The 23,588-nt window shown below is 47.3% G+C and overlaps 1 protein-coding gene and 1 long non-coding RNA gene across 19 annotated transcripts in view; both read right to left on the bottom strand.

Annotated features, from left to right (window-relative positions):
- The window catches only part of ZKSCAN5 (zinc finger with KRAB and SCAN domains 5), a 34,487-nt gene extending 14,242 nt beyond the window's left edge, over positions 1 to 20,245 (bottom strand). For 2 of the 18 annotated variants that reach the window (XR_010112631.1, XM_063605976.1), the window contains exons 1-4: positions 17,509 to 20,240; positions 11,396 to 11,534; positions 4,070 to 4,152; positions 3,675 to 3,810 (exon numbers count right to left, since the gene is read on the bottom strand). Coding sequence is in view for 17 of the 18 variants with exons in the window: in XM_063605976.1 (XP_063462046.1) it covers positions 3,675 to 3,810; positions 4,070 to 4,152; positions 11,396 to 11,534; positions 17,509 to 17,922 (772 nt within the window). In the remaining variant the exon portion in view is untranslated. Of the gene's footprint in view, positions 1 to 3,674; positions 3,811 to 4,069; positions 4,153 to 11,395; positions 11,535 to 17,508 lie in introns of all 18 variants that reach the window. The other 16 variants (XM_063605979.1, XM_063605980.1, XM_008968708.5 and 13 more) reach the window with 16 other exon arrangements.
- A 2,135-nt stretch (positions 20,246 to 22,380) lies between these two features.
- LOC134730714 (uncharacterized) lies at positions 22,381 to 23,580 on the bottom strand. The gene is made up of 2 exons (XR_010112633.1): positions 23,312 to 23,580; positions 22,381 to 23,211 (listed from the first exon to the last, which is right to left on the bottom strand). It is a non-coding gene; the product is annotated as an uncharacterized LOC134730714 (long non-coding RNA).
- Between the last annotated feature and the right edge of the window lie 8 nt (positions 23,581 to 23,588).

The following is a 23,588-nucleotide window of genomic DNA, read 5'->3' as shown; positions in this document are numbered from 1 at the left end:
GAGTCCAGCACTACACTAAGTACTTTACAATTTTATGGTATAGTTAATCCTTACAATGACCTTTAAGGGAGCTACCATAATCCTTTTTTGATATAGTCAGAAGTTATAATTCCTAAACTATGAAGACAATTTTAATTTTAATTTACCATATAGCTACTTTTACTTACCTTCCTAAAAAGACACTGAAACAGTAAAAACAGGGATATAAACAAAAAACCCTATCACAAAACCAGACTTTTTATGTTTTTTCCTCCCTCATTTAACTATGCAGCTAATCCCAGCTACTATAGTATTTTTTTTCTCTTTTATTCATATCTACTGGTCTCACACATTGATTGATTGATTGATTGATTGATTGGTTGATTGATTTGAGACTGGGTCTTGCTCTGTCACCCAGGCTGGAACACAGCAGCACAATCACAGCTTACTGTTACTTCTAACTCCCTGGTTGAAGCGATCCTCCCACCTCAGCCTCTACAGGCATGCACCACCACGCCTAGCTAATTTTTGTATATTTTGTAAGGGTTTGTCTCACTATGTTGCCCAGGCTGGTCTCGAACTCCTGGCCTCAAGTGATCCTCCTTCCTTGGCCTCCCAAAGTGCTGAGATTACAGGCATGAGTTCCTGCGTTCAGCAGGCAGCCTACTCACTTCCTCCTCCCCTTGTCTCTCAATGGAGACATGTCTCTCGAGCCAAGGTCAGTCCTTCCTCCTTCCTGTACCCCAGATCTCACCATACCTTCCTGCTTTCCAGGGATCTCCCAACATCAGCTAACTGCCCCTCCATTTTTTTTTTTTTTTTTTTGAGATAGGGTCTCACATTGTCACCTAGGCTGGAGTGCAATGGCATGATCTCAGCTCACTGCAACCTTCACCTCCCGGATTCAAGCAATTCTCCTGCCTCAGCTCCTAAGTAGCTGAGAGTACAGATGCGTGCCACCATGCCCGGATAATTTTTGTATTTTTAGTAGAGACAGGTTTTTGCCATGTTGCCCAGGCTGGTCTCAAACTCCTGGCCTCAAGTGATCTGCCCACCTCAGCCTCCCAAAGTGCTGGGATTACAGGCATGAGACACCACGCCCAGCCTGTCTGCTCCTCCTTGCCTCCATATTCTACTCTACTAGTTCTTCTCCAGAAGCATTTAAATATGCTGAAAATTTCTCCCATTAACAAAACATACGAGCCAGGCATGGTGGCTCACGCCTGTAATCCCAGCACTTTGGAAGGTCGAGGTGGTTGGATCACCTGAGGTCAGGAGTTTGAGACCAGCTTGGCCAAGGTGGTGAAACCTCATCTCTACTAAAAACAGAAAAATTAGGCGGCTGTGGTGGAGGGTGCCTGTAATCCCAAAATTACTCGGGAGCTACTCGGGAGGCTGAGGTGCGAGAATAGCTTGAACCCGGGAGGCAGAGGTTGCAGTGAGCCAAGATCGTACCACTGCACTCCTCCCTGGGCAACAGAGCGAGACACTGTCTCAAAAAAAAAAAAAAAAAAAAAAGGGGGGGAAACAAAAAACAATCCACCCATCCAACCCATTACTCTTTCAGTGACCAGGCCTCTCTTCCCCTTTAGAGACAAAGTCCTTACATTCATCTACGATAGCTTTTTCAAATTCCACTCCTTTGCAATCTTCAAAGAAACTATCTCTTGTTCCTCAACACCTCTGCCACTCCACGGAAACTGCTGCCTCCAAGACTCATTGACTTATGTTGTAAAAATCTCACTTCCAAATCTGATGGGTACTTTCTTTGATTTTGACCTTTGGTGATGCTGTTATTCATAGAAATCCGCAGATGTGAAAAGAATCTAACATGGCCTTCCGAGAGAAGTAAAGGAGGCAGAAACCACTGGCCATGTAATTAATGTAGAATAGTGTATTGAAGTGATAAATACAGATGTTATAATGAAGAGATAGAGAATGAGAAAAACATCAGAAACTACACATTTAAAACTGCTTAGAGAATACCATAGAGAGAACTATGCCAAGAACCTCAAACTCTGAAATCCATTAGGTACCTATAAAGTAACTGAAAAAGATAAAGCAAGAGTAACAGGCTCAAATAAACAAGCAAGCTATTGGAAATTAATTTAAAAAGAAAAGAATTTTTAAATTTTGCATTAAATATAACATTTATACTATATGAGTAATTCACTGAGATAAAAGGCCCCATGAAAAATCAATAATCATAAAATTATTGATTTAATCAATAATTTTAAAGCATAAATTTGATTTTTTTCCACAAAAATTAAAACATCAAAATAAAAAAAGACTACCAAGATCCCAATAGATTAATGAACAAAGGCATGCACAAATAAATCAAAAAAAGGAAATCAATATAAATAATATCAATAGTAATTAAAAATTGAAAATTTAAAAGAGCAGAGTCAGCTGTATACCTGTTAAATAAAAGCTTGTGAGTGAACTAAAACGGTTAAACAATGTAAACTGACATAATGTTTTTCAAAAGAAATTTTGCATTGTGGGCGGGGCACGGTGGCTCACACCTGTTAATCCCAACACTTTGGGAGGCCAAGCTGGGCAGATCACGAGGTCAGGAGTTTGAGACCAGCCTGGCCAATGTGGTGAAACCCTGTCTCTACTAAAAATACAAAAATTAGCTGGGTGTGGTGGCACATGCCTGTAACCCCAGCTATTCAGGAGGCTGAGGCAGGAGAATTGCTCGAAACCAGGAGGCAGAGGTTGCAGGGAGCCGAGATCACGCCATTGTACTCCAGCCTGGGAGAGAGAGTGAGACTCCATCTCAAAAAAATAAAATAATAAAATAAATATATTTTGTAGCGTGTATGTTTGCATCTGAAGTCTTCCAGTATGCCTGATAGAGTGGTTCTTCTAAAAGAATTTACTAAAAAAAGGCTAAAAGCTATAATCTCCAAAATGTTTGCAGGAGTGCTGAGATTTTTATAACTGCTCCAGACAGTACAATTAAATATTAGCTTCCAGGATTATAACTTAGTTAGAAATAGGGCCAGAAAATTCAAGAAGCGATATGACAGGTAAAATGTAGGTGCCAAGGCGAACATCATAAAATAGGTATCAGTGACTTAAGAATGGTAATGAAGTCCTCCGAGTAGCTGGGATTATAGGCGCCCACGGCCACGCCCGGCTGATTTTTGTATTTGTAGTAGTGATGGGGTTTCACCATGTTGGCCAGGCTGGTCTTGAACTCCTGACCTCAGGTGATCCACCCGCCTCAGCCTCCGGAAGTGCTGGGATTACAGGCATGAGCTACCACACCTGGCAAAATTATCCAATCTATTAAACAGTATAGTAACTACCAAAAATTTGTTAAAGTCCAAAGGACTCAAGTGATTCTCCCACCTCGGCCTCCCAAAGTGCTAGGATCACAGGCGTGAGCCACCACAGCCGACCCACTCTTATTTTAAAGCAGTAAAAAGTTAGCATCTGCTGGATTGCAAAAACAGTCCCCCCAAGTACTATCAGTGTTTAATCATACTCTTATTAAGATGGAAATGATCAGAATAAGCTGAATAAGAAAAAAAAATGAAGGCTGATTTATTCTTTTACAAAAAATAAAAAAAAAGCAAAGTCATAGCACATAAAACATAAATGCCATTATAAGATGTGCCAGAAATACTCTTTACAAGATAACAAAATAAACATGTCCTAATCCATGCAGATGAAATAATCCTTACCCATGGAAGTAATACTCCCATAGTTCTCCTTCCTGTCATCCCTATAAAGGGACTTCTGGGACTGGTCCAAATGCCCCCATTCCTCCAGGATGAAGGATACAGCCACATCAGCCACCTCTTCAATTTTCACCAACTTCTGAAACAGGAGATCTCCACTAAATTCTCATTCCCTATGTCCAAATTTGGAGTGAGGGGAAGAACTGGGCTCATTAAGAAAAGAAACAGGGGGAGGAACTGTGCCTCAAAGAGGATGGGGAAATACTAGGCAGAAAGGAAAAAGGCCAAAGGAATGAAGGTACCAACCCAAGATGGGCCTAGTCACTGGCTAAAGAAACAGAACTCTTGGTGAAGGTTCAGGATGGGTCCTCTCTGAGGGCAAAGGGGCACCAGCTCACCTGGGACCCAGTTGAGAGAAGTGAAGCTGTCAGCTCCTGGCTGTCCTTCAGGGGAAGGGAAGGAACTTGGAGAACAGGAAGGGCTAAGGGAGGAGAAAAAGAGGTTTAAGTGAGAACATCTTTGCCCGGTTCTCATTGCCATCATGTTCCTCTTATGCTCAGGAATCCATAATGGCCCCTACTGCACCGAGGCCAAATTCTTCTGCCTGGCTGTCAAGACCCTCTAATTTCTGGATCCTCTCACACTCTGTTTTATTCCTCCTTTACCCTAGACTTCCTACTTTGGTCAGGCTAATCCCTGCTTGCCTTTCCGCTATAAAGGATGCATTCTGTGACCAGGAACAGTGGCTTACGCCTGTAATACCAGCACTTTGGGAGGTCAAGGGGGGCAGATCACTTGAGGCCAGGATTCAAGGCCATCCTGGCCAAAAAGGCAAAATCCCATCTCTACTAAAAATACAAAAATTAGCCAGATGTGGTGATGCACGCCTGTAATCCTGGCTGCTTGAGAGGATAAGGCATGATAATCGCTTGAACCTAGGATGCAGAAGTTGCAATGAGCCAAGATTGCACCACTGCACTCCAGCCTGGGCAACAGAGTCAGCCACTGTCTCAGAAAAAAAAAAAAAAAAAAAAAAATACTGGGCGTGGTGGCTCACGCCTGTAATCCTAGTACTTTGGGAGGCCGAGGCAGGAGGATCACAAGGTCAGCAGTTCGAGACCAGCCCGGCCTGTATGGTGAAACCCCACCTCTACTAAAAATACAAAAATTAGCCGGGTGTGGTGGCAGGTGCCTGTAGTCCCAGCTACTCAAGAGGCTGAGGCAGGAGAATTGCTTGAACCTGGGAGGTGGAGGTTACAGTGAGCCAAGATCGTGCCACTGCACTCCAGCCTGGGCGACAGAGCAAGACTCCGTCTCAAAAAAAAAAAAAAGTGGGGGCCAGGCACGGTGGCTCACGCCTGTAATCCTAGCATTTTGGGAGGCCGAGGCAGGCAGATCACAAGGTCAGGAGTTAGAGACCAGCCTGGCCAATATGGTGAAACCTCATCTCTACTAAAAATGCAAAAATTAGCTGGGCATGGTGGCAGGCGCCTGTAGTCCCAGCTGCTCAGGAGACTGAGGCAGGAGAATCACTTGAACCCAGGAGGCGGAGGTTGCAATGAGCCGAGATCACACCACTGCACTCCAGCCTGGGTGACAGAGCAAGACTCCCTCTCAAAAAAAAAAAAAAAAAAAAAAAAAGGATGCATTCTGCTTTGCCAAGATCAAATTTTATTATCTCAAAGAACCACCAAAGTCCCACATCTTCCATGAAACTGAAGCATTCCTAACAGTCCAAGGCTGCTCGAGCTTTAATGTACAAATAAATCACCTACATCCCCTAGGGGATCTTGGTACTTGCAGATTCTGACTCAAAAGGCCTGGGGTGAGGCCTGAGAGTTTGCATTTCTTTTTCATTTTTTAATTTAATTTAAATTTTTTTTTTTTTTGGAGACAGAGTCTCGCTCTGTGGCCCAGGCTAGAGTGCAGTGGCGCGATCTCAGCTCACTGCAACCTCCGCCTCCTGGGTTCAAGCAATTCTCCTGCCTCAGCCTCCCGAGTAGCTAGGATTACAGGTGTGCACCACCAAGCTTGGCTAATTTTTGTAGTTTTAGTAGAGACAGGGTGTCACCACGTTGTCCAGGATGGTCTCAAACTCCGGTGATTCACCTGCAATGGCCTCCCAAAGTGCTGGGATTACAGGTGTGAGCCACCGTGCCTGGCCCCTAGTTTGCACTTCTAATAAGCTCCCAGGTGATGCCAGTGCCACGGCTTCCTGGACCACTGTTGGATTACCACAGCCTCAGAAATCCCTTCCAGAATTTCCATGGTTAGTTTCTATTCAGTCAAGAAATATGTATTAAATCTACTCTCTCTCTCTCTGCCCATCTCAGGAATAGATAAAACAATTCTTACCTTGGAAAACTACTGTCTAATGCAAGCTTGCCCAACCCATGGCCCGTGGCCCAGGATGGCTTTGAATGTGCCCCAACACAAATTTGTAAACTTTCTTTTTTTTTTGAGACAAGGTCTCACTCTGTCACCCAGGCTGGAGTACAGTGGTGCAATCTCAGCTCACTGCAACCTCCGCCTCCCAGGTTCAAGTGATTCTCCTGCCTCAGCCTCCCAAGTAGCTGGGATTACAGGCGCCCACCACCACACCCGGCTAATTTTGTTTTGTTTTTTTGAGATGGAGTCTCGCTCTGTTGCCCAGGCTGAAGTGTAGTGATACAATCTTGGCCAACTGCAACCTCCGCCTCCCAGGTTCAAGAGAGTCTCCTGCCTCAGCTTCCTGAGTAGCTGGGATTACAGGCATGTGCCACCATGCCTGACTAATTTTTGTATTTTCAGTAGAGACGGGATTTCGCCATGTTGGCCAGGCTGGTCTTGAACTCCTGGTCTCAACTGATCCACCTGGTTCGGCCTCCTAAAGTGCTGGGATTACAGGTGTGAGCCACCATGCCTGGCCCACAAATTTGTAGAGTTTCTTAAAACATTATGAAGGGCCAGGCACAGTGGCTCACGCCTGTAATCCCAGCACTTTGGGAGGCTGATGAGGGTGGATCACCCGAGGCTGGGAGTACAAGACCAGCCTGACCAACGTGGAGAAACCCCATCTCTACTAAAAATACAAAATTAGCTGAGTGTGTGGCACATGCCTGTAATCCCAGCTACTTGGGAGACTGAAGCAGAAGAATCGCTTGAACCTGGGAGGCAGAGGTTGCGCTGAACTGAGATCACGCCATTGCACTCCAGCCTGGGTAACAAGAGCAAAACTCCATCTCAAAGAAATAAACATGAGGGGTTTTTTTCGCAATTTTTATTTTGTTTAAGCTCATCAGCTATGGTTAGTGTTTGTGTATTTTATGTGTGGCACAAGACAATTCTTCTTCCAGTGTGGCCCAGGAAAGCCAAAAGATTGGACACCCCTGGTCTAATGGGAAGGGCACACAGGTAAGCCTTACAGCACAGCGTGAAGAGTGCCATGACGAAAGGTGACCCAAGTTCCCGTGGGACCATAGAGGCAGGAGCACTTACAGAGTGGAGCAGGAGACGCAGCGGCAGCAGCAAAGCCTTTTCCCAGAAAGTGACTCTGGGCAGTAGGAATGGAGATCGGGGAGACAGGGTGCTTTCCCCACAGCAGGAACAGCATGCGCAACACCCGGACATCTCACCTCTGGAAGCTAGGGACCACCTGACCCCGAGGTCACCTCTGCTTGCTCTTTGTCTAAGGTCCACGGCATGTCTGGATCTCACCATCCACATGTGCCTTGACTTGCACAGACCTGCCTGGGATTAAGCTGTAACCGGACAGTTTAGACCCTGTTGGTATTTAGATCTGGAGTCCTGGAGATCTGGGGGCATCCGTGGCTTGCTGATTTCCAATGACTAGGAAATAAGGAGCAATGACACAAAAAGGACGGGACAATGGTTACAGATGAAAGCCAAAAGCAGAGAAGGGATCTGAAACCGGGAGTGGCTAAAGACTGAAAACAGAAGTTGATGAAAATGGTGAATACGGTCTATGTCCGAATGAAGAGTAATTTTGCTAAAATAAACCGGCTAGGATCTGGTTAACAGGACAGAGAGGATGAGAAGCAGCTAGAAACAGAGGACAAGAGCCAGATGGAGAGAAACCCTGAAAGTGGACAGAACCCAAGTGACTCGAGGAGGGAGCAGTCTGTGCGCCTAGGAGAGAAGCTGCTGCTGAAGCAAAGACCAGATGTGGCCAGGCATGGTGGCACATGCCTGTAAACCCAGCTACTCGGGAGGCTGAGGCAGGAGAGTCGCTTGAACCTGGGAGGCAGAGGTTGCAGTCACGCCACTACACTCCAGCCTAGGCAACAGAGTGAGACCCTGTCTCAAAAAAAAAAAGCAAAGATGAGATGGCTCAGAAGAGGGGAGGAGGATGGATTCAGTCAGGCTGCTTGGGTTCAAATCATAGCTCTGTTATTCCATATCTTTGTGACCTTGGACAAATCAACTTAACCTCTCGAGGACTCAGCTTAATTTCTTTCTTTTTTTTTTTTTTTTGAGATGGAGTCTTGCTTTGTCGCCCAGGCTGGAGTGCAGTGGTACGATCTCTGCTCACTGCAACCTCCATCTCCTGGACTCAAGTGATTCTCCTGCCTCAGACTCCCAAGGAGCAGTACTACAGGCGCCTGCCACCACGCCCAGCTAATTTTTTTGTATTTTTAGTAGAGATGGAGTTTCACCATGTTGGCCAGGCTGGTCTCAAACTCCTGACCTCAGGTGATCCACCCGCCTTGGCTTCCCAAAGTGCTGGGATTATAGGCATGAGCCACCAGGCCCAGCCCTGAGCTTAATTTCTAACAGACGGATAACAGTAACAGCTATTCCACTGAGCTACTGTAAGGATTACCTGTTGGCATACCCAGGTGTCCTGCACACAATCCTAGTGGTTTCCATTTCTTTTCTGAGCAGTTTTTTTTGTTTTTTTTTTTGAGACGGAGTCTCACTCTGTTGCCCAGGCTGGAGTGCCGTGGCACAATCTCGGTTCACAGCAACCTCTGCCTCCTGTGTTCAAGCGATTCTCCTGTCTCAGCCTCCCAAGTAGCTGGGATTACAGGCATGTACCACCACGCCTGGATAACTGTTGCATATTTTTAGTAGAGATGGGGTTTCACCACGTTGACCAGGCTGGTCTCAAACTCCTGACCTCAGGTGATCCACCCACCTCAGCCTCCCAAAGTGCTGGGATTACAAGCGTGAGCCACCACCCCCGGCTTTTCTGAGCAGCTTTAAATTTTATTTATTTATTTATTTTTTATGGAGACGGAGTCTCACTCTGGCTCCCAGGCTGGACTGCAGTGGCACAATCACAGCTCACTGCAGCCTCGAATTCCTGGGCTCGAGCAATCTCCCACCTCAACCTCTGGTATAGCCGGGACCACAGGCGTGTGCCACCATGCCTAGCTAATACTTTTTTTTTTTTTTTTTTGAGACAGAGTTTTGCTCTTGTCACCCAGGCTGGAGTGCAGTGGTGCGATCTCAGCTCACTGCAACCTCCAACTCCCGGGTTCAAGCAATTCTCCTGACTCAGCCTCCTGAGTAGCTACTAGGATTACAGGCGTCTGCCACCACGCCCGGCTAATTTTTTATATTTTTAGTAGAGATGGGGTTTTGCCATGTTGGTCAGGCTGGTCTCAAATTCCTGACCTCAGGTGATCTGCCCGCCTTGGCCTCCCAAAGTGCTGGGATTACAGGCATGAGCCACTGCACACGGCCAATTTTTGTATTTTTTGTAGAGGTGAGTTTTCGCCACATTGCCCAGGATGGTATCAAACTCCTGGGCTCAAGAGATCCACCTGCTTTGGCCTCCAAAAATGCTGGAATTACAGGCATGAAGCTACTTTCTTTTATACCAAAAAGATCGCTAACACCTTTGTTTAGCTTTCATTGAACACGGTTGAGAATTCCGAATTTTTCATTTGCTGCCCACATTGGCAAAGAGAGGAAAATTTGCAGAGGATGACTATTATTAGGCAACTCAGTAGATGACACAGAAAGACAGCTGTACTCTCTAATGAGAATCATGAAACTGAAAGTGTAACAGAGATTCTAGAATGAGTTTCAAATGATAACATCCTAGATAAATTTTCTTAAACTCAAGAATCAATGATGAACAATGTATTTCTAATTTCAAAAAGGAAAATGGCATTCTTATCTTGTGAGTCATTCAACAGCAAGGACTTCATCACACAGTATTTTGTAATAATAAGATAATAAGAGATTCTGGACCATCACATTTTGCTAGAAGGACTAAATTTGCTAAAAGCATTGTGTGACAGTATTCTTTTCTTTTTTGAGACGGAGTTTTGCTCTTGTTGCCCAGGCTGGAGTCCAGTGCCACGGTCTCAGCTCACTGCAACCTTTGCCTCCCGGGTTCAAACGATTCTCATGCCTCAGCCTCCTGAGTAGTTGGGATTACAGGCACGCACCACCATGCCCAGCTAATTTTTTGTATTTTTAGTAGAGACGGGGTTTCATCATGACGGGGTTTCATCATGTTGGCCAGGCTGGTCTTGAACTCCTGACCTCAGGTGATCCACCCACCTTTGCCTCCCAAAGTGCAGGGATTACAAGTGTGAGCCACTGAGCCCGGCCTTGTTTTTCTGTTTTTTTAACATAAGCATTAAGACAAGAAAATCTATGAGGGAGGCTGAGCGCAGTGGCTCACACCTCTAATGCCAGCACTTTGGCAGGACAAGGTAGGTGATCACTTGAGGCCAGGAGTTCAAGACTAGCTTGGCTAACATGGTGAAACCCCATCTTTACTAAAAATCCAAAAATTAGCTGGGCATGGTGGCAGGCACCTGTAGTCCCAGCTACTCGGGAGGCTGAGGTGGAGGTATCACTTGAACCTGGGAGGCAGAGGCTGCAGTGAGCCAAGATCGCACCACTGCCCTCCATCCCAGGCAACAGGGTGAGACTCTGTCTCAAAAATAAAAGAAAGACAATCTATGACAGAAAGGCAAAAATCTGTGATACTTTTTTAAAAGATGTGTAGATCTTTTAACAGTCCCTGTACCCAGAGCTGTCATCATTTGCATTGTAGGTTTTTAATGAAACTGGTGTAATTCAGCAATAAACATACGTGTGCATGTGTCTTTCCCAAATGTCCAACAATGATAGACTGGATTAAGAAAATGTGGCACATATACACCATGGAATACTATGCAGCCATAAAAAATGATGAGTTCATGTCCTTTGTAGGGACATGGATGAAATTGGAAACCATCATTCTCAGTAAACTATCGCAAGAACAAAAAACCAAACACCGCATATTCTCACTCATAGGTGGGAACTGAACAATGAGAACACATGGACACAGGAAGGGGAACATCACACTCTGGGGACTGTTGTGGGGTGGGGGGAGGGGGGAGGGATAGCATTGGGAGATATACCTAATGCTAGATGACGAGTTAGTGGGTGCAGCATACCAGCATGGCACATGTATACATATGTAACTAACCTGCACATTGTGCACATGTACCCTACAACTTAAAGTATAATAATAATAAATAAATAAATAAATAAAAGGAAAAAAAAGAAGCTGGTGTAATTCCTAGCCATTCTAGGAATGGCTTTCACTGAATACCAGGGACTCAACTCCAGGTCCCTGGCCTTTCCCTGCTTCTAGACCCTGCAGGCTGTAGAGAGGCTGCTCAGCCTAGAGTCTCTCTCCTGCAGACAGTGCCTGCCACATGGCCAAGGCACCCACTCTTGAGCTATATCAGCTCCACTGAATCACTGAGCCTCACCATTTTCCTCCAGGAGACGAGGCTTCTGTGGCGCTTGCTCAGGCTGGGTGTCCACGGTCAGGGGCTGGGGGCTGCAGGACTCCTGCACTGCTCCAGGTGGTGCCATCTTCCGAGGAAGCACATCAGGGCAGGCAACAATCTAACAACCACAACCAAAACCGATCAGTACAGTTACAGAGAAGGCCACGAAAGAAATCAGTAGAATCATGGTGGACTTTCATTCATTCCTTTGCCAAATATTTAATGTGCATCTACAATGAGCCACGCACTGATTATGCAGTTACTTAATAAACATGGTTTACTTCTAGTTGGAGAAGACGTTCATCAAACACATCAAAACACAAATAAATACATAATTACAAACTGGGCTGTATGTTGGAAAGGAGAAGAAACTAATTCCATGAGACAGAACACAGGAGACCTATTTTAGACTGGGAGGCCAGGGAAGGCTTTCTGGAGGAAGTGTCCCGTAAGCAAACACTTAAAGGTTGAGAAGGGCTGGGCGCACGGGGTGGCTCACGCCTGTAATCCCAGCACTTTGGGAGGCTGAGGCAGGTGGATCACTAGGTCAGAAGATCAAGACCAATCTAGCTAACACGGTGAAACCCCGTCTCTACTAAAAAAATACAAAAAATTAGCCGGGTGTGGTGGTGGGCGCCTGTAGTCCCAGCTACTCAGGAGGCTGAGGCAGGAGAATGGCATGAACCTGGGAGGCGGAGCTTGCAGTGAGCCGAGATTGCGCCACTGCACTCTAGCCTGGGTGACAGAGCGAGACTCCGTCTCAAAAAAAAAATGGATGAGAAGAAGCCAGCCGGGAAAAACGTAGAAGTGACCCAGGCAGAGAGAACACTGAAAAACTCTCTCAGGGCCAGGCGGCAGTAGCTCATGCCTATAATCTCAACAATTTCGGAGGCTGAAGCAGGAGGATCGCTTGAGCCCAGGAGTTCAAGACAAGCCTGGGCAACACAGTGAGACCCTGTCTCTCCAAAAAATTAAAAAATTAGCCAGGCATGGTGGCATGTCCCTGTGGTCCCAGCTACTTAGGAGGCTGAGGTGCGAGGATTGCTTGAGCCCAGGAGGTCAAGGCTGCAGTGAGCTATGACACACCACTGCACTCTAGCCTTGGTGACAGAGCAAGATCCTGTCTCAAAAAAGAAAGAAAGAAAGAAAACAAAATTGTCAGGCAGAAAGAGGATGTCTAGTACAGTCAGGAATCATGAGAAGGCCAGTGTGTGAAGAGGAAACAGAGGTGAGAAGGGAGATTGGAATGGTCATCATAGCACTCAGGAAGTCACACTGGACAGACCAACACTGAGACTGAGGCTACCTCACACCCCTTCTGTTTTTGGTTCTTGCTCAGCCCTAGATATACACAATTACTCTGCCACAACCACTCTCTAGAACCTGGAATTCTGGAAGGTACTAGCTCACTACTAACATATTGGAATGTAGTAAGTTCCTTTCCCCTTTTCTCCCTCCCTTACATTTCAAAGCACTTTTTTTCCCAATCCTCCTGCTACTGGCAAAATGTGGTGCAGGAGTTCCATTAAGAGACAGCTGCAGGCCGGGCATGATGGCTCATGCCTATAATCCCAACACATTGGGAGGCAGAAGCGGGTGGATGACTTGAGCTCAGGAGTTGGAGACCAGCTTGGGCAACATGGCGAGACCACACCTCTACTAAAAATATAAAAATTAGCCAGGCCTGGTGGCATACATCTATATAGTCCCAGCTACTCGGGAGGCTGAGGTGGGGAGGATCGCTTGAGCCTGGGAGGCGGAGAGTGCAGTGAGCTGAGATTGCACCAATGCTCCAGCCTGGGTGACAGAGCAAGATTCTGTCTCAAAAAAATAAATAAATAGGCCAGGCGCAGTGGCTCATGCCTGTAATCCCAGTACTTTGGGGGGCCGAGGTGGGCAGATCACCTGAGGTCAGGAGTTCGAGACCAGCCTGACCAACATGGATAAACCCCATCTCTACCAAAAATACAAAGTTAGCCTGGTGTCGTGGTACATGCCAGTAATCCCAGCTACTCGGGAGGCTGAGGCAGGAGAATCGCTTGAACCCGGGAGGTGGAGGTTGCAGTGAGCCGAGATCGTGCCATTGCACTCCAGCCTAGGCAACAAGAGTGAAACTCCATCTCAAAAAAAAAAATTAAATTAAATAAATAAAAATAAAAAATAAACAAAATCCATTAACCATAAAATGAAATACTTAACTAACTGTATAAAAATTTTAAAACCTTCAGGAGACTGACGCAGGAGAATCAACCCGGAGGCAGAGGTTGCAGTAAGCCAAGATCAGGCCACTGCACTCCAGCCTGGGTGGCAGAGCCAGACTCCGTCTTAAAAAAAAAAAAAAATTTAAAACCTGGCTGGGCACAGTGGCTCACACCTGTAACCCCAGCACCTTGGGAGGCCAACGCAGGAGGATCCCTTGAGCCCAGGAGTTCCAGACCAGGCTAGGCGACTAGGCAAGACCTCATCTACAAAAAAATTTTTTTTTAATTAGCTGTATGTGGTGGCAAGTGCCTGTAGTCCTAGCTACTCAAGAGGATCACTTGAGGCCAGGAGTTCGAGGCTGCAGTGAGCTATGATTGTGCCACTGCACTACAGCCTGGACAACAGAGTGAGGCCCTATCTCTAAAAAAAGAAAACATGAAAAACAAAAACCTCCACAAGCGAACACAAACAACAAATTGGATAAATAACGCTTACAACTCCTATGACAGACACAATGCTTATTGTTTCCAAAAGGTAAAAAAATATAGATAAGGAATATAAACAGACAATTCACCACCATAAAAGGGTATACAAATAATCTTTAAAAATATATGCTGTGGCCGGGCACAGTGGCTCACACCTGTAATCCCAGTACTTTGGGAGGCCGAGGTGGGCAGATCACGAAGTCAGGATATCGAGACCATCCTGGCTAACACGGTGAAACCCCGACTCTACTAGAAATACAGGAAATTAGCCGGGCATGGTGGCGTGTGCCTGTAGTCCCAGCTACTTGGGAGGCTGAGGCAGGAGAATGGCATGAACCCGGGAGGCGGAGCTTGCAGTGAGCAGAGATCACGCCACTGCACTCCAGCCTAGGCAACAGAGTGAGACTCTGTCTCAAAAAAAAAAAAAAAAAAAAAATGCTGTGGTCAAACAAAAGAAATTTAATTGAAATTTCACAGATATGGTCAGGCGTGGTGGCTCACACCTGCAATCCCAGCACTTTGGGAGGCCAAGGCAGGTGGATCACCTGAGGTCAGGAGTTTGAGAACATCCTGGCCAACATGGTGAAACACCATCTCTACTAAAAATACAAAAATTAAGCCGGGCATGTGGCTTACGCCTGTAATCCCACCACTTTGGAAGGCAGAGCCAGGAGTATCACCTGAGGTCAGGAGTTTAAGACCAGCCTGGCCAACATGGCGAAACCCTGTCTCTACTAAAAATACAAAAATTAGCTGGGCATGGTGGTGCATGTCTGTAATCCCAGCTACTCGGGAGGCTGAGGCAGGAGAATCACTTGAACCCAGGAAGCTGAGGTTGCAGTGAGACAAGATCGCACCACTGCACTCCAGCCTGGGTGACAGAGTGAGACTCCACCTCAAAAAAATAAAAATAAAAAAACTAAAAAAATTAGCCAGGCGGTAGTGGCACATGCCTGTAATCCCAGCCACTTGGGAGGCTGAGGCAAGAGAATTGCTTGAGCCTGGGAGGTGGAGGGTAAGCCAAAATTGCACCATTGCACTACAGTCTGGGTGACAGAGTAAGACCTTGTCTCCAAAAAAAAAAAGAAAGAAAGAAAGAAAGAAAGAAAAATTTCACAGAAATAAAATATTGTATCTTTTTTTTTTTTTTTGAGATGGGAGTCTCGCTCCATCGCCCAGGCTGGAGTGCAGTGGCGCAATCTCAGCTCACTGCAACCTCTGCCTCCCAGGTTCAAGCGATTCTACTGCCTCAGCCTCCCAAGTAGCTGAGACTACAGGTGCATGCCACCACACCCAGCTAATTTGTGTATTTTTAGTAGAGACGGGGTTTCACCATGTTGGCCCGGATGGTCTTGATCTGACCCCATGATCCACCCGCCTCAGCCTCCCAAAGTGCTGGGATTACAGGCGTGAGTCACCATGCCCGGCCAATATTGCATCTTATGTACTGGCAATCATGACCAATTTTGATAACATTGTTCTACCAGGCTATGGCCACAAAATTTCTCTCATACACTGTTGGTGGTACTCTAAATTGTTATACCCTCTATGAGGGAACCAACCTGTCAACAGCTATCAAAATTACAAATGTACTTTTTTTTTTGAGATGGAGTCTCGCTCTGTTGCCAGGCTGGAGTGCAGTGGCACAATCTCGGCTCACTGCAACCTCCGACTCCCAGGTTCAAGCGATTCTCCTGCCTCAGCCTCCCGAGTGCCTGGGATTACAGGTGCGTGCCACCACGCCCGGCTAATTTTTGTATTTTTTAGTAGAGATGGGGTTTCACCATGTTGGCCAGGACGGTCTCGATCTTCTGACCTCATGAACTGCCCACCTCGGCCTCCCCAAGTGCTGGGATTACAGGCATGAGCTACCATGCCCGGCCTACACATGTATTTCTAAGCCAAAAATTTTGAGTTTCAAGCATTCCTTCTACAGTTAATTTTATATACATATATTTTTTCAATTTAAATTTTTTTAACTTTTTACTTTTTTTTTGAAATAGGGTATGCCTCTGTCACACAGGCTGGAATACAGTGGCAAAATCACAGCTCACTGCAGCCTCAAACTACCAGGTTCAAGGGATCCTGCTGCCTCAGCCTCTTGAGTAGCTGGAAGTATAAGTGCATGCCACCACACCCAGCTAATTTTTTGTTTGTTTTTTCTGGTAGAGATGGGGTCTCGCTATGTTACCCAGGCTGATGTGGAACTCCTGGTCTTAAGTGATCCTCCCACCTCAGGTTCCCAAAATGCTGGGATTACAGGTGTGAGCCACTGTGCCCAGCCTATATATATACATATATATATATATACACACACATAAATATACACATATATACACACATACATATATACACACATATATACACATATATACATATATACACATATATACACATATATACGCATATATATACATATATACACACACATACATATGTATATTACATACACACATATATATACATACACATATATGTGAGATAGTCATTGCAGCAAAGTTTGTTATAATACAAATTTAGAAACAATCTCAAGGAACAATTTAAATGGAACAACTCAAACTCCTTCCATAAAAGTTAATACAATGCAATTTCAGAGAGTGAGATAGCTGCAATGGCAGTGGCGTGGAAGAAACCAAGATATAAGAAAAAAGAGGCAGAAGTGCACAGTGACTTAAAAGACATTTGCGTTTTTCCAAAGTATGAGACGTATATATGCTTATACATACAGAATATGGTACAGCTCTGTAAGAATACACAGGTGAGAACTAGGCACTTGAGAGAAATTGGGGATGGGAGGAGGAAAACTTACTTTTCATTACAACCTTATGTACCTCTTTGAATTTTGTATCATGTCACTCAAAAAATAAATACAGTGGCCGGGCATGGTGGCTCACGCCTGTAATCCCAGCACTTTGGGAAGCCGAGGTGGGAGGATCACGAGGTCAGGAGATCGAGACCATCCTGGCTAACACGGTGAAACCCCGTCTCTACTAAAAACACACACACACAAAAAATTAGCCGGGCGTGGTGGTGGACGCCTGCAGTCCCAGCTACTCCAGAGGCTGAGGCAGGAGAATGGCGTGAACCCGGGAGGCGGAGCTTGCAGTGAGCCGAGATCGCACCACTGCACTCCAGCCTAGGCGACAGAGCGAGACTCCGTCTCAAAAATAAATAATTAAATAAATACAGTAATTTAAAAAATAAATAAGATCGCAGATTGTCTTCTACAGGTTAACACACTGGATATTGCTTCTCTTTGCTGGAGTGGCAGGAAGTCACAGGGTACCTAATCCCAGGAGAACAAAAGAATATGAATGAAGCAGCAGAGGACGAAGAATCTCACCCCTGCTCAGCAGATCGTTCACTCCTCTCCTTCATTGCTCATATAGCTTCTCTTTGACTCACCTGCTGTCTGCGTTCCTCAAGTTCTCGCTGTATATTTTCTATCACGGCCACCGCCTCTTCTCCACTTTGAGGGTGATGTTCCCTCACCCAGGGCTGGAACTCTTCAGGCAGGATGGTCAGGAACTGCTCCAGCACCAGCAGCTCCAGGATCTGCTCCTTCGTGTGCAGCTCGGGCCTCAGCCACTCACAGCAGAGCACCCGGAGTTGGCTGAGAGCCTCCCGGGGTCCTGAAGCCTCATGGTACTGGAAGTGCCTGAAGCGCTGGTAAAAAGTCTCAAACGTTGGCGGGTTGTACTCCTGCATCCAGGTGCAGTCTTCTTCTTCCACCTTCACTATGAAAAGGTCTTCCTGCTCCTGGGAAGTCTCAGCTGGGGGGTCTAAGTCTATAACTTCTCGGGATTCGGTCATTATCATTCCAACTCAGAGGGAAGTCTTCGAGGCTGGCTGTGTTACACTGAACCAATTGGTTTTCTGCTCTTTAAGATCTTCTGAAGGACACTTTCAGTAGCATGCAACCTACTGATGTATTGGGCATCATTATTAGCAAAGACAGGTGGCAAAGAGGTCATCTATACTAAAGACGACCACTCAACAAAGTAATTTACTTAAAAATAGGTACTACAAGGTAGCCATCACTTCACCCACAAAATGATAATAAGGAATATCCCCAACATTTTAAAAGTGTAAAAGAGAGCCATACAAATCTGACATCAGGCCCAACCTAAAACACAGTTTTAGAGTGAAGAACTTTACATTCCATATAAATAACGGGACGAGACTAACTAGTCCAGACGCAGCCGCTCTTTCTCTCTACCATAAGACGAACTTAAGTCGGAATAAGGGTGAAAATCATTATAATGGTCAAAACTGAGCCTGTTCTCTAAGCTACAAGAGCTTGACAGGCCAAGGGGAGACTCCATCGGTCCCAAAGAGAAGCAGCGTTTATAAGGTACAGATCTGGACCTGGATTCCTCAGAATGGCCCCTGACCCCGAGATACAGAGACTGTGGCCCGGTCAAGGTTAGGGACAGGACCCCCGTCCAGTCACGAAGCCCCTGCCCCCTCCCCTCAAGGCCCCACTCTAGGGGAGCTCTCCTGGAACATCAAGCTCCCCGCAGCCGAGGCTGGGAAGATGCGGTTCTTCCCACGGAGAGAAACCGAAGCCGACACTTCCCAACACTTCCTCGCCGGAAGTAACCAAGTCCAATCTTGCCCTGTCCAACGGGGTTAAACCGTTAGATCCCACCCGCCCCCCCGGAAACCACTTCCGCGTCCTCTCTAGGAATCCCGGAGGACCTCACCTCGCAGAGGGGGCAGACCAATCGGCGGGGAGATGGGACGCGGGCCCCGAGTCCCAGCCCACCCTCAGTGACTCGGACGTCTCCAGGGCCCCCGAAGCCGCTCGCACAGCATCACCAAAGCGGGGAGGCAAACGGAGCCACTCTCTCCCCTGCTCCATCCCAAAGCCATTCAAACAGCCCAAGCTCCTCCCCTTTCCGTGGGGCGGGGAAGGGGGCGGGGCCTCCAGAGTCGGGCTGAGGTTGCTCGTGTCTGATTGGCCGGGGAGCTTGCGCCTTCCCCCACCCCCAACGCTCTGCGCCCCGATTTGAAGTAGGTCTGTACCTTGCTGACAACCCGCAAACCTCGCTTATGTTGAATTTGGGGCCCTTAGGTTTTCTTCACCCGCATCCTCGCTACTCTCACCACCCACTTTGCAAACACACCCACCTCTTGACCACCGCAGTCGGCTCAGAAGGCCGACATCTTCAACGTCACACCCGCGAGTCGCAGGGGCCAGCTGTTCCCGGGACTACATCTCCCAGGAGGTGGCGAGCGGGACTCGCCGGTTGGCCAATGGGGGGGCGGCTCTCTTTGCAGCCTCGGTCTCGCGAGCCTATCAGAAGGTGGCAGGGCCGGGAGTCGTGTCCTCGGGAGCCAAGGCTGGAAGGCTGGGAGTGGGCGGAGGGAGCGGGGCATCCCTCTGAAGAGAGGGGCGTTGCTTACGCAGGGCTTCCCTGGCCAAGGGGGTCTCGTCCTTAATGATACCTCTTTTCAGCCAGGCGCGGGGTCCCACGCTTGTAAGCCTAGCTAGTGGACAGGCTGAGGAAGCAGGATCGCTTGAGCCCAAGAGTTCGAGACCAGCTCGGGCAACATAGCGAGACCCCTGTCTATTAGTAATACCCTCCCTTGGCCGGGCTCGGTGACTCACACCTGTAATGCCAGCACTTTGGGAGGCCGAGGTGGGTGGATCACCTGAGGCCAGGAGTTCGAGACCCGCCTGGCCAACATGGTGAAACCCCGTCTCTACTAAAAATACAAAAATTTAGCTGGGCGTGGTGGCGCGAGCCTGTAATCTCAGCCACTTGGGAGGCTGAGGCAGGAGAATCACTTGAACCCGGGAGGCTGAGGTTGCAGTGAGCCGGGATCGCACCATTGCACTCCAGCCTGGGCAACATAGTGAGACCCCATCTCTTAGTAATAATCTCTCCTGTTTGTTTTTGTTTTGTTTTGTTTTGTTTTTTGAGACGCAGTCTCGTTGTCCCCCAGGCTGGAGTGCAATGGCACGATCTCGGCTCACTGTAACCTCTGCTCCCAGGTTCGGGCAATTCTCCTGCCTCAGCCTTTCGAGTAGCTGGGATTACAGGCACACTCACCACGCCCGGCTTATTTTGTATTTTCAGTAGAGACGGGGTTTCCCCATGTTGGCCAGGCTGGTCTCGAACTCCTGACCTCAGGTGATGCGCCCGCATCGACCTCCCAGTGCTCTCCTTTTCATATGGTGCTTTATAGTTTCCAAGCCCCAGCCCTCCCCTCCCCCTACGCCCCGCGCAGTTTACAAAGTTGATGGGCAGGCAGGAGAAGAGTTACTGTTGCCACTGTTTTACGGGCGCGAAGGAAGGAACTGCTGTGAAATTGCAGCATCTGCAAAAAGATGAGAAGATATTTAGAAGTTAAAGGTCTCTTTTCAGGGAGCCCAAAATCTTGCATTTTAAGTAGCTTCCTATCTAGGACCGAACCCCTGGTGAATGTTTGCAATGCCTGTATTTTGTGTGTTAGTGAGTTGGTATAGAATTTTGCACCTATGGCTTAATTTTGTTGCTCGTATAAAGTTGTTTAATGTCTATGAAAGTTGTTCCAGATGGGCATGGTGGCTCACGCCTGTAATCCCAACATTTTGGGAGGCCGAGGTGAGAGGATCACTAGAATCCAGGAGTTGAAGACCAGCCTGGCCTTTTTACCCCGTCTCTACAAAAAATAAAATAAAATTAGCTAGGCATGGTGGCGCATGCCTATAGTCTCAGCTACTCAGCAGGCTGAGACTGGAGGATCACTTGAATTCAAGAGGTTGAGGCTGCAGTGAGTTATGATTGTGCCATTGCACTTCAGCACCTCAGTGACAGAGACACCCCGTCTCAAAAAAAAAAAATGTTTGGTGGATACCCATTCTTTTCTAATATATTTACCTCCATTTAAATGATTTATTTTATTTATGTTTGTTTATCTATTTATTTTTTTGAGATGGAATCTCACTCTGTCGCCCAGGCTGGAGTGCAGTGGCATGATCTCGGCTCACTGCAACCTCCGCCTCCCGGGTTCAAGCGATTCTCCTGCCTCAGCCTCCTGAGTAGCTGGGATTACAGGTGTGTGCCACCACACCTGGATAACTTTTTGTATTTTTAGTAGAGATGGGGTTTCACTGTGTTACCCAGGATGGTCTCCATCTCCTGACCTCGTGATCTGCCTGCTTCGGCCTCCCAAAGTGCTGGGATTACAGGCGTGAGCCACCGCAACCGGTTTGAATTATTTATAAACACCTTTTGCATTTCAATAATTTATTTCTTAAATAGATAACACATTTGCATGAGTCAAAATTCAATAAGGCACTTAAAGTCTTCCTCTCATTCTCATTCTACATTCATTTTTCTCTCTAGAGATGGTTTTGCTGGTTGCCTAGGCTGGAGTGAATGACACGATCTTGGCTTAGTGAACCTCTGCCTCCTGGGTTCAAGTGATTCTCCTGCCTCAGCCTCCCGAGTAGCTGCGATTACAGGCATGCGCCACCATGCCCGGCTAATTTTGTATTTTTTAGTAGAAACGGAGTTTCTCCATGTTGGTCAGGCTGGTCTTGAACTCCCGACCTCAGGTGATCCCCCCGCCTCAGCCTCCCAAAGTGCTGGGATTACAGGCGTGAGCCACCGCACCTGGCTCCATAAGAGATATTTTTATGTCTAGTTATTAAACACACCTGGATTGATAAATAGTGTTCGGTTTGTTTGGGCGTGGGGTGGGGAGGGGGATTGCTTGAACCCAGGAGGCAGAGGTTGCAGTGAGCCGAGGTCAGGAAATCAAGACCATCCTGGCTAACATGGTGAAACCCCGTCTCTACTAAAAATACAAAAAATTAGCTGGGTGTGGTGGCACGCGCCTGTAATCCCAGCTACTTGGGAGGCTGAGGCAGGAGAATCGCTTGAACCCGAGCGATACTCCCTCTCAAAAAAATTTTTTTTTAATTTTATATGGAGACACATCCTCACTATGTTGCTCAGGCTGGCCTGGAACTCCTGGTCTCAAGCGATCGTCTAATTTTATGCAAGTTGCAAATCACCAGCAGCTTGACATCAACCAAGACACTTTGTTTTAGAGACAGAGTCTTGCTCTGTCACCCAGGCTGGAGTGCACTGGTGCGATCATATCTCACTGCAGTCTTTACCTCCTGGGCTCAAAGGATCCTCCCACCTCAGCCTCCCAAGTAAGTGGTGTATCCTGAGTTGGTTCCTTCCAGTGGGTTCATCCTCTCGCTGACTTCAAGAATGCAGCCTCCGACCTTCACTGTGAGTGTTACAGCTCTTAAAGATGGCACGGACCCAAAGAGTGAGTAGCAGCAAGATTTATTGTGAAGAGCGAAAGAACAAACCTTCCACAGCATGGCAGAGCACTCCAGCCGGTTGCCTCCGCTGACTGGGGTGGGAGCTTTTAGTCTCTTATTTGTCCCCTCCCATGTCCGTTTCTGTCGTATCAGAACGCCCCTTTTTCCATCCTCCCTGCGATTGGCTGCTTTTAGAATCCTGCTGATTGGTCCATTTTACAGAGCACTGATTGGTGCACTTTACAAACCTCTTGCTAGCTACAGAGCACTGATTGGTGCATTTTTACAAACCTCTTGTAAGACAGAAAAGTTGTCCAAGTCCCCACTGGACCCAGGAAGTCCAACTAGCTTCACCTCTCACTGGGACTACAGGTGTGCACCACCACACCCAGCTAATTTTTTATTTTTTGTAGAGATTGGGGTCTCCAATTCTTGGCTTCAAGCGATCTTCCCCCCTCAGCCTCCCAAAATGCTGGGATTACAGGCATACGCCACTGAGCCAGGCCAGGACACATCTTTGAGCCTCAATTTCCTCATCTTTTTTGTTTGTTTGTTAGGATCAAGGTCGTTAACATCTGATGTACATGGAAGCACTTAGTTTTTTAAAAAAAACAAAACTTTTTCCAACTGGGCGCAGCGGCTCACGCCTGTAATCCCAGCACTTTGGGAGGCCGGGGCAGGCGGATCACGAGGTCAGGAGTTCCAGACCAGCCTGACCAACATGGTGAAACCCCATCTCTACTAAAATACCGAAAGTAGCCGGGCATGGTGGCGCGCGCTTGTAGTCCAAGCTACTCAGGAGGCTAAGAAAGCCTGGCGACAGAGCGAGAGTCCGCCTGAAAAAAGAAAAAAAAAACAACTTTGTCCAACCTGGGCAATATAATGAAACCCCATCCCCACAGAAAAATTAATAAAGCCGGGCGTGGTCGCGCGCACCTGTAGTCCTAGATACTTGGGAGGCTGAAGCTGGAGAATTGCTTGAACCCGGGAGACAGAAGTTGCAGTGAGCCGAAATCGCGCCACTGCAGTCCAGCCTGGGCGACAGAGCCAGACCCTGTCTATTTAATCCTGAAGGTTCCCGCCCTTGCCGGAGCTCGGCCACCGGCTCGGACGCCCGTATTTCCCCGGGATGCGGGAAACCGTCCAGACCCTCTGCGTCGGGCGGGGCTAGGACGATAAACCAGCGAGATGCACCTCACCCCATCAGGCGCCT

Source organism: Pan paniscus, chromosome 6 (assembly GCF_029289425.2).
Source record: "Pan paniscus chromosome 6, NHGRI_mPanPan1-v2.0_pri, whole genome shotgun sequence".
In the NCBI taxonomy this organism is placed as follows: Eukaryota; Metazoa; Chordata; class Mammalia; order Primates; family Hominidae; genus Pan; species Pan paniscus.
Note: the sequence above shows the minus strand (reverse complement) of the source record. Positions and strands in the feature narration are given on the sequence as shown.